Source organism: Sinocyclocheilus rhinocerous, unplaced genomic scaffold, assembly GCF_001515625.1.
Source record: "Sinocyclocheilus rhinocerous isolate Xijiao unplaced genomic scaffold, SAMN03320098_v1.1 scaffold5720, whole genome shotgun sequence".
Classification (NCBI taxonomy): Eukaryota; Metazoa; Chordata; class Actinopteri; order Cypriniformes; family Cyprinidae; genus Sinocyclocheilus; species Sinocyclocheilus rhinocerous.
In genome coordinates, this window is record NW_015661855.1 from 14,270 (window position 1) to 29,326 (window position 15,057).

The window sequence follows — 15,057 nt, forward strand, 5'->3', positions numbered from 1 at the left end:
CACACACACACACACACACACACTCTCTCTCTCTCACACACACACACTCACACACACACTCTCTCTCTCACACACTCACACACACACACACACACTCTCACACACACACTCACTCACACACACACACACACACTCACTCACTCACTCACTCACTCACACATTTAAACACTAAAAATAGAAATGGTATGACACACAGTAGGATTTTAGAGAGGATAATTAAACAAGAAAAAAATAATCATGAATAATTTACTGACACTGTGTGAATAATATGTAATCATGCAATCCATAAAAAGTAACTGTAATCTGATTACGAGCATTTTAAAATGTAATATAATCTTATCAAAGGTACTTAATTTGATTACGTAATCCCGAGTTCCCCTTAATGATGATGTGATTTCAGATGGGAGACGAGGAGTCGCTGCTGCCGGCTAAACTGAAGGAGGAGCTGCTGTCGCGGCTGTCTGCGCGCAAACACCACGCCTGTGAGTTCAGTCTGATTCCCGCGCTAACCACTTCCTGTGACACAGGGACTTTTAAGTTCAGCTTGGATTTCGATCTCGATTCAATATCAGTTCATGAAAATTAAGGGGATAAAAATCCTTTGTTGAATGCCTTTTTAGCACCATTTTAAACTTGGTTTAAATTCAGTATTTGCTTGCATTCATTGTGAGTAATTATGCAAATATCATTAAAAAGGGATGTTAACTTAGTGTTTAATCAAGTCTAAATATTTATTCAAATGAAGAACCTAAAAAAACTAAGCAAGTATGACCTGCCATATGCTAGATATATTTAGTAAAGTGCCATAGAGGCACCTAGTGGGTAAACCATGGCATTACAAATGAAAATGATTTCTTTTTCTGACCACAAAGTGACTGTTAAAGGCAGAGTAAGTGATTTCTGGTAGCCAATGTTGATATTTGAAATCACCAAACACTCTGCCTTTAATTTGCCTCTTTGCATTGGAATTTAAAACCCTTTTCTCTATTTTAACGTGAAATACTATACTAATTGTAATATAAGTAATAGAAATATTAGAAAAAATTATTTTAAGTCATCAACGGACCCTAATTATTGCACAAATGGTACCTCAGAATATTAAATAAATATTATTGAACTAAAAAAATACAACACTTATTTAACTGAAAAAGAGTTAAGCTGTATGGTCACATTATAAGTAAGCAAATTCAACTGTATTGTCTACATTGGTTTATTTGGAGAGCTCTATAGATCACGCGATATAAATCGGCGAGATCAAAGCTTGCCGCAACTCTGTTTTTCAATGGCTCTGGCTTTAACTGAAGCGCTACATTTTACGATTTATGCCACATTAAGTGCGCCAAAACGGTATTTATTGTTAGAATTTCGTATTGAAACGTACAAAATTTGAAAGCTGAGACTTTGTTTCATTTCGCAATCAGGGTTGTCACTTTGGCGTGAGATTTACATGAGCAGCGTGAGACGGAGCCTAAAGGTTTGTTCACACCGAGACGAATATCGCGCGCGATTATCGCCGACGTTTAACGCCTCGTGACTAAACAAAGGGCGCCAATGTGAGTTGGCGCAAAACGCAAGGCGTAAAAGCGTTTTTTTTTTAAAAACGCCTCGGGCTTGTTTTTTTGGTTTGACGCGCCGCGTTAAAAACTGGCCGGCCAATGAGATTGGCGCTTTTGTTCACGTGCCTGGAGCTGCTGAAGTTACAGTAAAACACGACTTGGTGGCGCTCAAGCACAAAACGGTCTTGCCCGAGCACACATTGATACCTAACGACGAAGAGGAAGTAAGTAGACCAAGAAGATGCATCGAGGCAAGATGAATGTAGAGCTGCTGGTCTCATTGGTGTCTGAACACAAAGGGCTTTATGACAAACGCGACAGCGACTACAAAAATCTCGATAAGAGGGAGTTGTTATGGAGAGGAATTGCAGATCAAATAGGATTCGATGTGTACCGGGGTATTTCTGTTTTTCATTAGAAGCGCCATCTAAAGTCAGGGAGTGAATTTGCACGTACACTCGGCTCATCGCCAGCGAAAATCGCTTGGGTATGAACACAAAAGACGCGTCGAAACACGTCGGCGATAATCGTCCCGGTGTGTACGAGGCTTAAAAGTCTGTGTCTCGCGCCAAATGCATGAGAGTTGGCATTAGGGCTGCTCTATTATGACAAAAATCATAATCACGATTATTTAACATGATTATTAGTGGGCCATATGACCAAAACTTTATATGAGTGATTTATTTAAAGATAGTGATACATATCAAATATATATTTCCTGTAAATAAGGTTGCTATGACATCTACATTAATGTCACAATTCTCACTACCACAGCAGAATACTAGAACTAACTGATATTAGTTAAAAACAACAACAACAAAAAAGGTCCTTAAAATTATTGAAATTAATTAAACGGCCAGTAATAAAAAAAGCAAAGGAATGCAATAGAATAAAAAATATACAAATGAAACCAACTGTGCTTTAAGTTTTTTTTTAATGCAAGTTTAAAGTATTCAGTTAACAGCCTACTACAGAAATGAATAATCAAATGTAAAATAAAACAGCATAGTCTTCACTGTAATAATTAAACTTCCTTTGTTTCTTATTAAAGCTACAAAAGTCCTTCAGTCGAGAGCAGTGAGTGATTTAGTCTTTGTCTTTTGTTGTTTGATTAACTTCATTCTCAACTCCTTACGTTCATTTATTACATAACCGACGAGGGTTTACGTGAATAATCACTAAGCACCGCATTTTGACACATTTTTGCGTGTAAAAGATGACTTTACGTGTCGGTGTTGTGTTCCGTCTCTGAGCGAACGCACAGAAATCCTCCCGAGGAGCAGCGCAAGTTCTCTTTCACGCTTTTAAAAACATGAATAAATCAAATCAACTTAAATAAATCAAGCACGTCCCATTTTGCAATAGTCTCGCTGATTTGCACGTGAAACCGCTGGAAAGGGGCGCAATAATCGTTTGTATTTTCATAACCGTTGGAGGCCGAAACCGAAACTGAATGTGGATTAATTGGCTTGTGTAGAATCGCCGCTCAGCTCCCTGTTGTTGTGTGTTCTGGCAGCGACGGAGGAGCTGAACCGGCTGGTGTCGGAGGCCTTCCTGAGCGTCTTCGTCCGGAGCGTGGGGCACTTCTCGCAGCACGTCAGGAGGAGCGCGAGCTCGCGCCGGTTCCACAAGAAGAGCTTCCTGAAGGCCGTGGAGCACAGGTCGCACCTGAACTTCGTCAAGCTCTTCATCCAGACGCAGATGTTCGATCTGTTCATTCAGGAAGAGGAAGCGCAGCCCAACCCTAACGGTACAAACACACACTCCTCATAAAAACAGCTAATCCGTTTACGAAGCTCAAACTAACGCTTCCAGTCAGAACTGTCTGGAGAACCTCTTGAGCGTAAGAGGTTCCTCAAAGGTTCTTCAAACACATCTATGCAGCTTTTTTTCTTTTCTTTATGGAACCTAAATGAAGACTCTTTTGACTGAAATCATGTGTTTTTAGGCTACATCATCTCAGCTAACAGGGAACGTTCTCTGAACTTTGGCTAACGTTCTGGCGACGTTATGAACATATGTGACCCTGGACCACAAAACCAGTCATAAGTGTAAATGTTTTGAAATTGAAATTGATTTATACATGAAAGCTGAATAAATAGGCTTTCCATTGATGTATGGTTTGTTAGGATAGGACAATATTTGAAAATCTGGAATCTGAGGGTGCAAAAAAATCTAAATATTGAGAAAATCATCTTTAAAGTTGTCCAAATGAAGTTCTTAGCAATGCATATTACTAATCAAACATTAAGTTCTGATATATTTACAGTAGGAGATTTACAAAATATCTTCATGAAACATGATCTTTACTTAATATCCTAATGATTTTTGGCATAAAAGAAAAATTGATAATTTTGACCCATACAATGTATTGTTGGCTATTGCTACAAATATACCCCAGCGACTTAACACTGCTTTTGTGCTCCAGGGTCACCTATGTTCTTCCAGTAATGTAAATTAAAATGTTTAATAATGCTCTTTTAAAAATGTTAAATGGGTCTTTAACAATGTTCTCAAAACGTTAGCGAAAAATGTTATCTGACTTGTTTCAGAACGTTCAGAGAACATTCGAAAGTAAAATAACATATAACGTAAGTAACGATGTTTGCAAAATGATAAAATGGAATGTTCGCTTAACGTTCGTATAACCAACCGTTTTTAAAACGTTTAAAAAACTGGACATTTTTCAACATTCCGAAATAGTTTTTTCTTACTGGAAAAGTTAGCAAAACATTCTTAAAACATTTATGTTAGCTAACATGTTCTTTAAATGACATTTTATTTAAATACTCGAGACTAATAGCGTTTTAACGGAAGAATATGTTTTAGAACAGCCTTTTTAACGCTACATTTTCAGTAATTATAAAGTTGTTCAATTTATGAAGCTTGTTTAAAAATAAAGGTAATTGCTACTTTTTTTTGTATCTTCTCTCGCAATTCTGTTTATATGTATATATATCGCAATTCTGACTTTTTTTTTTGTAATTCAAATTTTCGAGATATCAAGTCAGAATTGCAAGCTATATACTCGCAATTGTGAAAAAAAGTCAGAATTGTGAGATTAAAAATCGTAATTACCTTTTTCATTTATTCAGCTGTGGAAAAAAAAAAAAAAAGGAAAACAGAATTGTGAGACGTATACTCAGAATTCTGAAGAAAAAAAAAACGTCAGAATTGCATTATATTTTGCAATCTTAGGACAAAAATTTTTCTTTTTACTATCCTGCTTATATATTTTTTGCGATGCATTTTTATGTGTTAAAATTAGTGCTGTCAAGCGATTAATCGCATACAAAATAAAAGTTTTTGTTTACATAATATATGAGTGTATACTGTGTATATTTATTATGTATATATAAATACAAACACATGCATGTATATATTTAAGAAAAATTTTATGTTTATATATTAAATATATTTATATATGTAAAATATAAGAATATAAATATATAAATGTATATACATACAAAATATATACATGTATGTGAGTGTATTTATATATACATAATAAATATACATAGTACACATACATATAGTATGTAAACAAACACTTTGATTTTGGATGCGATTAATCGTTTGACAGCACTAGTTAAAAATCAAGACTTAATATTGGTTATGTTAGCAGCAGGTAAAACAAAAGTTTTCAATAAATGATATACAGAGAGTGAGCAAAGAATGTTCCCCATGAAACACTTTCATTATCATCAATTCAGTCAGCAAGCGCATGCACTGAAACCCCAGTGATTTCTGCTGTATTATTTGTATTTCTGATCATAATCTGGTTCTCCTGTAGCGTTCTTTCACAGGAAGGTGTCGGAGTATCACGAGAGGAAGAAGAAGGAGAAGACGAAGGCCGGATGGGTGCGAGGTGTGGTGGTTTAGGATGTCTTCACGTTCGTTCAGTGTTACGCTCCTCTCAGCCTTTCCTTAATAACATACTTCAAACATTCCGTCAGTATTTAATGCTGTTTATTTGTACACTGTTTTAACATAATAAAATATAAAGTGAATTGATACATGTTAGTTTGAGAGTTCCGTAAGTGATTTGAAACAGGAACACGTCCAGCTCATATTTGACCTTACTAAAGCTAAAATTTGAATTATACAGTGTTAGTGAGATTTTCATTATTGTGGCTGTTTAATGTTTGTGTATTCCTCATTTTCAGTGGCGATTCTCATTTAGTGTCATTTTTGTAGTATTGCAGTCATTACAATAAACATTTTATTTAAATCATTTAAAAATAATTTTATGGATTTTAATTCATATTATTTTTTAAATGGGGATTTTATTGTATTTTTTCCTCATGAAATAAGAGCCAGAAATGTTCCTTTTGCATAAAACTCACCCACCAATAACCAACTTTAATAACGTAATCAGAGAAGTAATTCCTTTTTACAGTTGTATAAAACAATGCATATTTCTAGAACAAACGAGAAGACCATAAAACTTGTCCAACATGTTTACAACATAAAACAAACCAAGAAGTGTAACATACCTGGGGGGCCTGTTCCATAAAACAAGTTTACACAAATAAGCCAGGCTTATTTCAGTTAGCTCGACTTATTTAGATCCAAATCAACTGACAGTAAGTCAGACTAACTGAAATAAACCTGGGGCCTGTTCCATAAAACAAGTTTACACGAATAAGCCAGGCTTATTTCAGTTAGCCCGACTTATTTAGATCCAAATCAACTGACAGTAAGTCAGACTAACTGAAATAAACCTGGGGCCTGTTCCATAAAACAAGTTTACACGAATAAGCCTGGCTTATTTCAGTTAGCCCGACTTATTTAGATCCAAATCAACTGACAATAAGTCAGACTAACTGAAATAAACCTGGGGCCTGTTCCATAAAACAAGTTTACACAAATAAGCCAGGCTTATTTCAGTTAGCTCGACTTATTTAGATCCAAATCAACTGACAGTAAGTCAGACTAACTGAAATAAACCTGGGGCCTGTTCCATAAAACAAGTTTACACGAATAAGCCAGGCTTATTTCAGTTAGCCCGACTTATTTAGATCCAAATCAACTGACAATAAGTCAGACTAACTGAAATAAACCAGGGGCCTGTTCCATAAAACAAGTTTACACAAATTAGCCAGGCTTATTTCAGTTAGCCCGACTTATTTAGAACCAAATCAACTGACAATAAGTCAGACTAACTTAAATAAACCTGGCTTATTTAGTAAACTTGTTTCATGAAACAGGCCCCTTCTGTATTAGATTAATAAACGCAATAGTTAGAGCATAATTTCAGACGGTTGTGTGAATGTTGTACAAACGTTGTCTAAATGTTAGTATGAAGTTTCCAGAGCTTGGAGTGCTTCTGCTGGAGCCTGGCAGTCTCTGCGCCTCGTCTGGAGCGTCTTCTCCTCGTCAGATGCTGCCGGCGAGCAGCGGAGACGTCTCCGAGGGCCGGGAGTGGTGCGAATCGTACAGGTGTTCGCTCTGGAGCTGCGCCTCCGCTCGCAGGTTGATCTTCTGCAGACAGAAACACACACGAGTGTGAGACGCGCAGAGCTGGGTCACTGATTGCATGTGATCTGGATTACGCGATCGGATTCCAAAAATTAAGTACTTGTAATTAGATTAAATTACATTTTAACTCTTTCCCCGCTAGCGTTTTTGAAAAAAGTTGCCAGCCACTGCTTTTGCTGATTTTTACTAATATTTCATGGCCCCCAGAATATTTTGTTGCATGAATATCTGAACATGCAATACATCAAAATAATGATCAGACCCTCTACTTTCAAACAAAAAGAATCAGTTTTATTATTGCTTTTTTATCAACGCTTGAGTGTAGGTAGGTTTCATAAAAAAGCAAAATCGCATTTTTATCAAATACTACACCTGGATCATATTCAGTAATATTATCAAAGCAAAGATGCAGTAGATGGCTTCCACCAGCACTCCCAAAGCTTTACCACTTTCTGGATCCACATTTCACTCTGTAACATCAGGCAGTTTTCATTTATATGCTGTTAGTTATATGCATTATTTTTCATATGCACATGCATACATAAGAGATCGCTCGTTTCTGAGTCTTTCTGGGGCCTGTTCCATAAAACAAGTTTACCAAACAAGTCAGGTTTATTTCAGTTAGTCTGACTTATTGTCAGCTGATTTGGTTCTAAATAAGTCGGGCTAACTGAAGTAAGCCTAGCTTATTCGTGTAAACTTGTTTTATGGAACAGGCCCCAGGTTTATTTCAGTTAGTCTGACTTATTGTCAGTTGATTTGGTTCTAAATAAGTCGGGCTAACTGAAGTAAGCCTGGCTTATTCGTGTAAACTTGTTTTATGGAACAGGCCCCAGGTCTGTGTTTTTGATCGGCACTTTCTAGACTCATTCAGGAGATGTGTAATAGCGCCCCCTAGCGTATAACAGAGAAAACACGGAAACTTTCGTGTTTGGCGGGGAAAGTGTTAAAATACTCGTAATCAGACTACAGTTACTTTTTTTACGGATTACATCATTACATATAATTGCACACAAATGCAATGAATCATCCATAATTTATAGATTCTCCCTAATTCCTCTTTTTCATCTTTTAAATGCTCCTTTCTAAAATAGCCTACAGTTTATATACACTCAGAAAGTCTCCAGTTTTGTGGACATTCACTCAGAGATCAGACATTAGTCAGGTTTACACAGCATTTGAGCACTGGATTTACAAAAATCATTTCAGGTTTAAGAAGTGTTTCAACATCGCATCAACTACTGATGAGCACATTCATTTTTATTTGCATTATCACTCTGTAGCTTATTTAACCATGTGTTTCTATGTCTTTGGAAGGCTTTTTGTCTTTCAGACACATTAAAATGCACAAACGCACAAACTTTTTTTCTCATCTGATCCTCTTTCACCTAATATATTTACTTGAAATACTCGTGAGATTTTAAAATTAATATTTTAATTATTAAGCATCACATTTACATGTTCACTGGTTCTCCGACGTTGGTTATGGTTACATGACATGCAGGTAAACAAAAAATATTTCATTTTCTTTACGTTTTTTACCATTTTGATTGATTTTAATGTCACATTTTTATGATTTATGTAATTATTCGCTTTTCATTAAACTCGCAAACCCCCTGCAGTTCCTTCACAAACCTTGATGTAATGTAATGTTTAATAACAACAAATGGAATATATTTTTTCACTCTTTGTATTTTTATATCAATATGGTACAAGATCATCCTATTTAAGTCAGTGTGAAAACAAGACAGCTCAAAAGTAATCCAAAAGTAGTGTGTAATGTAATGGATTACGTTACTGACTACAATTTTGATCATGTAATCTGGAATCGGTAATGGATTACAATTTGTAAGTAATCTACCCAGACACGCTCGACAGGTTTCTACCATCCGATGAGAGACGCTTTACCTTGAAGTCTCGTATGTAGGTGAGGAAGAAGCTGATGAAGGACAGAGCGAGAGACCATTCGGAGATGGTGCTGACGATGTGCGGCGTGAAACCCTGAAGAAGAAAAAACAGCGCAATCAGAGACTCACTCGACACGCAATCCTTGCAGTGAAATAACACACTCACCGGTTCTCCAGGCGTCCAGTGCAGCTTCTGGTTGACCTCGGTTCCTGACAGAGTGCTGTACATGATGACCGACGACACGAACACTGAGCGAATCAAGGAAGCAACCGACAACGCTCAACGCTAAACCCTGTTTAAAGGGATAGCTCACCCAAAAATGAAAATTCTGTCATTAATTACTCACCCTCGTGTCGTTCCAAACCCGCAAGACCTTCGTTTTTGGGTGAACTATCGTGTTAAAGGATACTGCTGATGATGCTGGCGAAGGTCCAGACGCAGACGCTCAGCCGCGCCCAGAACATGGTTTTGCTGTGGATGTGCGGCTGCATGCGGTGCGACAGCAGCGTCTGGACCAGGATGTACAGAGCGCCCACGCCGAACGTCAGCATGGCGCCCACCAGATGCATCGCGAACAGAGTGGTTTTCTGGGAAAGACACGGCACACACTTAATGTTCGGAGCGAAGATTTGGTGCAATAAACTTTTTAATTGGAATGAATGGCTGTAAATCGGTCTGTTTAGACCGACACAAATATTCGCATGCGACAACGCAACTTTTTTGTACACTGGTGAAGCGAAAAATCCAGTGCAAAAAAACTTTTATTCACATGCCAACAATGCAAATTTTGTTTGTGCGTTGGTCTGAACAGACAAATCGAATGCAAAAATTAGACAAAACTTTCATGCCAACATTTGGTGCGAAAATTCTGTGCGATAAACAGTTAAATTTGAACGAAGAATTATAATGGTGAAGAATATTCGCATGCCACCAATGCGACAATGCAATGTTTTTTTTGCACACTGGTCTGAACAGATAAATTGAATGTGAAAACTGGACCAAATCTTAATGCGAAAAGTCACTGAAATAAACATTTTCATTTGAACGAATTTGTTAAGACTGCATTGTCGCATTGATGGGGTATGAATGTTTGTCGGTGTTTTTTTGTTTCGCATTGGTCCAAACAGAGAAATTGAATGTGAAAATCAGACTAAATCTTCGTGTGAAAATTTGGTGCATAAACATTTTAATTTGAACGGACTGCTGTCGAGTCTGTTCAGACCAACACGAATATTCACATGCCAACAATGCAACTGTTTTTATGCATTGGTATGAATAGATAAATCGAATGAGAAAATTGGACTGAAACTTAATGCAAAAACTCAGTGCAATAAACATTTTGATTTGATTGAACACCTGAAAATCTGTCTGTTTAGACCAACGCAAATATTTGCATGCCGTCAATGCGACAATGCAACTTTTTTCACACTGGTCCGAACCGACAAATTGAATGCAAAAATCGGACAGAATTTTCATGCAAATCTTTGTGCGAAAATTCAGTGTGCTAAACATTCCAATGCAACAGTGCAACATTTTTTGCGCATTGGTCCGAACAGACAAATCACATGCAAAAATGGGCTGAACCAATAAGATATGCGCTTTTTTGTCATGTGCTCTTTTATTTGGTGTTGTTTGATAAAGAACATAGCAAATAAAAAATCATAATAAAAACATGTTTTTGCATTTTTTTTACCCAAACATAATGTGAAAATCGGAGCAAATTTTCATGCCGAACATTCGTTCTGGGAACAGGCAAACATTTGGTGCAAGAATTCGGTACAACATTTTTTTTTTAATTTGAACTAACGTCTGTTAATGCGTCAACACAAACATTTGCATGCATCAATGCGACAGATTGCAAATCGACAAATCGGACCTAATTTTCATTCCGAACACACGTTTCAGTGTGAACAGGTTTTTACGCTCCGTGTACATACCTGGAAGTTTGCGACGACGCACATGCCGAACGAACTTCCGCAGCCCAGAACGAACCCCATCAGATTGAGGCAGTTCAGACGAGTGTCGTTCACGTCCACGAGCGCATGAAGCTGCTTATAGCGCACGTACATAGTAGCGACACCTGCAGGAGACACGCAGCATTACATCACTGAAACGGGGTTAAAGGCCACGCCCTACCACTTCATAACATTGTGTCTTGATGCAACACACCACCCCCTTCCCGTACTGTTCGCATGTTAGCATTAGCATACAGTCAAACCAAAAGTTATTCAAACACCAGACGTAATTTTTTATATTTTTTTTAATGGTTTAGTTTCGTAATCATATTTTCGTGTCCGTGTAAAGCTAGGGGTCATAATTAAGGTCAGTGTGAGGTCAGAGGTCATTCAGTACCTAAAAACGCAGACACATTCAGCATGAGTCCAAACACGCATCTCTCCGGTGCGACCGTCCCCGTGTCACTGTAAGTGCAAAACGAAGGTCACTCAGAGGTCAGAGGTCACGCCGTCACATGATGACACCGGTCTGTGCTCACCTGATGTAGGGCACCAGCGGGTCCACGTGTCTCAGGATGACGGCCGTGATGTAAGCGAAGATGAAGGTGGCGGCGGTCCAGATGACCAGCGCCACGGGCAAGACGCACAAACCCTCCTGAAACCACCACATGCCTAAAACGCGCCTAAAACACGCCAAATATTACCAGTCAGCCGCGCTTCCTCTTCTCAGAGCATCATGGGTGAGTTTCTGCTTTTCACTTCTGCTGTGAGAGCGTAACCTTCACAAAATGTTAATAAAACCATTCACAAACTGAAACTAGAGAAAAGAGTCAAATAAAAAAGCACCAGGGTTTTCAGCTTGATAAAACCATTAGATATGGACCCAGCTAATAGGGAACGTTCTCAGAACATTCTGGTATGTTCTCTCAATGTTATGAGCACATTCTTCTAGTAACATTATCTGGGGCCTGTTCCATAAAACAAGTTTACACAAATAAGCCAGGCTTATTTCAGTTAGCCCGACTTATTTAGAACCAAATCAACTGACAATAAGTCAGACTAACTGAAATAAACCTGGCTTATTTGTGTAAACTTGTTTTATGGAACAGCCCCCTGGGGGCCAGTTGCATAAACTTAGCTACTAAGTTAAGACTTTGTCTTAAGAACTAGTTTGACCAACTAGAAGTTGCCAAGGGGACCAAGACCAATCTACCTTTTCATAACTGAATTAAAAAAGTTACGACCAGTCTTGAAGAAAAAAAGTTAGATGACTAACTTTTTAAGACTAGTCTAAACAGTTTATGCAACTGGCCCCCAGTGGTCTTTAATAATGTTCTCAAAACATTAGCACAAAAACATTATTTATACACTTTTTTCATACGTTACTTTCCTGAACGAACGAGATCACTTTTTAAATGTTACTATTGTTTCAGAACGGTTGCCAAGGGGAAATCAGTCCTAGTTTTCCAATACAAATAAGACCAATCTACCTTTTCATAACCGAATTAAAGTTACGACCAGTCTTGAAGAAAAAAAATTAGATGACTAACTTTTTAAGACTAGTCTAAACAGTTTATGGAACTGGCCCTCCAGTGGTCTTTAATAATGTTCTCAAAACATTAGCACAAAAACATTATTTATACACTTTTTTCATACGTTACTTTCCTGAACGTTTCAGATCACTTTTTAAATGTTACTATTGTTTCAGAACGTTCAGAGAACATTCAGACGTAACGTTACATTCCCGTAATGTTTGCACAATATGGACTATTTATTTAACGTTTGAATAACCAATTAAAAAAAAGTTTTTTTTTTTTTTAAAGTACGTTTTGAACGTTTGGCGGACATTCATAAATAGCGTTTCCATAACGTTGTGGGAACGTTAGCGAAACGTTCTTGTATTTTTGATAGCTTGAATATCAGTGACCGAGTAACGTTACCATGGTATTTGCATTGTAAGGTTATTTTATAATGGTACGTGCTTAAATTGTACAAGTATTTTGAGAGATTTTAAGAATAAACAATAAAAGCGGAATTCAATCACATAAAGCAACAGATTTCTTTAGTTTCACTTTCTATTCCAAACAAAGAAAATTTGATTTTAAAGCGCATGTTATGTTGTATTATTGCTTTTGTCTTTGCTTCTGTCAAATCTGTATGTGATGATAAAGTCAGATTTAAAAATAATGTTTTTATGTCAGTGAGGAAAAGCTTAACGCTACCTGTCAATCAAACAGACGATCGTCCCTCAGTCTAAACAGGCATTTTAAATCTCCACAGAATGACTCTTTCATTCTTTAATTTTTGTATATCCCCTCAAATTTCGGATTTAGTTCATTTTAAGTGCTGTTTATCTTCAGTGTCTCGCGCATCAACTCTCGCCGCTCATTTCCGCCCAAACTCACGAGACCCGCGAGAAAAACCCGGATGTGGAGCTGCTCGGCGGGTCGCCAGCGCGGGAAAAATCCCCCTCAGCGCGATAATACGCTAATACCCACAGAGACATTTCGATTTATTTAAATGTTCATGCGATCTTTCGGTTTTATTTGACTATTTAAAAGTGAACATAGGAAAATATAACTTAATTTGTCATTTCAAGTACATAAACAAAAACCTTGCTCTGTCTTTTCTTTATTCAAAGTTGATCTACGAGTACATGGAAACTTCATATCATTGAAGTGAATGTTCAGTTTATCAGTATATATTGTAATAAATATTTGAGAAATGATTGTTTTATTCGATTGTATTAGACTATAAAGAGTGATAGTCAATGTAAAAAGAGCAAAAAACAGCAGAACAACTAAGTCAAATATACAATATTCATATACAGGTGCATCTCAATAAATTAGAATGTCGTGGAAAAAGTTCGTTTATTTCAGTAATTCAACTCAAATTGTGAAACTCGTGTATTAAATAAATTCAATGCACACAGACTGAAGTAGTTTAAGTCTTTGGTTCTTTTAATTGTGATGATTTTGGCTCACATTTAACAAAAACCCACCAATTCACTATCTCAACAAATTAGAATACTTCATAAGACCAACAAAAAAAAACATTTTTAGTGAATTGTTAGCCTTCTGGAAAGCCAAAATCATCACAATTAAAAGAACCAAAGACTTAAACTACTTCTGTCTGTGTGCATTGAACTTATTTAATACACGAGTTTCACAATTTGAGTTGAATTACTGAAATAAATGAACTTTTCCACGACATTGTATTTTATTGAGATGCACCTGTATATTGTAATGATACTGTAAAGATCCTATTACATTCAGCTGTATTTTTGTAAGTTTGTGGCCTATTTGTACAATACATGTTCAATAAGCTTTGGGTAAGTAAATTTTTGCTGAAGTACTTAAAAACAAAACAAACAAACAAACAAACAAAAACACCAGTTATCATAAATATAGCAATCTACCTGTATATTGCAATGATACTGTAAAGATCCTATTACATTCAGCTGTATTTTTGTAAGTTTGTGGCCTATTTGTACAATACATGTTCAATAAGCTTTGGGTAAGTAAATTTTTGCTGAAGTACTTAAAAACAAAACAAACAAACAAAAACACCAGTTATCATAAATATAGCAATCTTTATTTCACAGGTGCTTTTATTAAAAAAATCAGAGCAATGTTACAATCAAACCAAGAGTTTGTTACGAGTCAGAAACAGGCGGTTTTTACATCACTGAAAATATTGACTGAGTGCGTATGTCATGACAGAAAAAACAAACAAACAAAGATATAATCGGACGTTTCCATCCGCGAGATTTAATTAGCGCTTAAATCTGCCGTCTCTTGTTAAAGTGGAGAAACTCCCAGAAAGGATTTGGCAACAAGCGACGTCTAACGAAACGAATCAAAGCTTATGATTAAGTGTGAACAGACAAACGTACGAATACGATACGATATGGATCCAAGATATGGAAGAACAGCAGACGATGAAGCGGTAAAACAGAAATTCATAAAGTGGAAATCAACTATTAGAGCTCCTCGCCGAAGTTTAATCTGCGAATAAAAGATCGTTAATAACATCAATTGCACACACTTCTCAAAAGTCATTTCAACTTGTTTTCTGGGTGGCAGCATCGAGCTATTTCTACAAACTACGATTTATTACATCTTTATTTATTTGTATATTATATGAATCGCCTGAGA

At 36.8% G+C, this 15,057-nt stretch overlaps 2 protein-coding genes across 4 annotated transcripts in view; one reads left to right on the plus strand and one right to left on the minus strand.

Annotated features, from left to right (window-relative positions):
* Positions 1-5,799, plus strand: part of LOC107726521 (DENN domain-containing protein 2D-like) — a gene marked incomplete at its 5' end in the record, with an annotated part of 17,266 nt that extends 11,467 nt beyond the window's left edge. Inside the window, 2 exons of the mRNA XM_016536139.1 lie at positions 3,073-3,306; positions 5,350-5,799. Of these exons, the coding sequence (XP_016391625.1) occupies positions 3,073-3,306; positions 5,350-5,438 (323 nt within the window). The remainder of the gene's footprint in view (positions 1-3,072; positions 3,307-5,349) is intronic.
* Positions 5,800-6,852: 1,053 nt separating this feature from the next.
* LOC107726524 (DNA damage-regulated autophagy modulator protein 2-like) lies at positions 6,853-13,319 on the minus strand. Of its 3 annotated transcripts, none has more exons than XM_016536147.1 (8): positions 13,123-13,319; positions 11,440-11,572; positions 11,298-11,365; positions 10,883-11,025; positions 9,355-9,532; positions 9,111-9,193; positions 8,946-9,038; positions 6,853-7,040 (listed from the first exon to the last, which is right to left on the minus strand). In XM_016536147.1, exons 2-8 carry the CDS (start codon positions 11,568-11,570, stop codon positions 6,936-6,938), a joined length of 801 nt encoding a protein of 266 aa, XP_016391633.1. In that variant the 5' UTR covers positions 11,571-11,572; positions 13,123-13,319; the 3' UTR covers positions 6,853-6,935. The 3 variants fall into 3 exon arrangements, with proteins under 3 accessions (XP_016391633.1, XP_016391631.1, XP_016391632.1); XM_016536145.1 differs by having other exon boundaries at positions 11,440-11,583; XM_016536146.1 differs by having other exon boundaries at positions 11,440-11,679.
* Between the last annotated feature and the right edge of the window lie 1,738 nt (positions 13,320-15,057).

Excerpts from the sequence above, each read along its gene's own strand:
- LOC107726524 (XM_016536147.1), bottom strand. The coding sequence starts at position 11,570 with ATGTGGTGGTTTCAGGAGGGTTTGTGCGTCTTGCCCGTGGCGCTGGTC. Across the intron at positions 11,366-11,439 it reads CCGCTGGTGCCCTACATCAG|TGACACGGGGACGGTCGCAC; the intron begins GTGAGCACAGAC and ends TTGCACTTACAG. Across the intron at positions 7,041-8,945 it reads CCTACATACGAGACTTCAAG|AAGATCAACCTGCGAGCGGA; the intron begins GTAAAGCGTCTC and ends TTCTGTCTGCAG.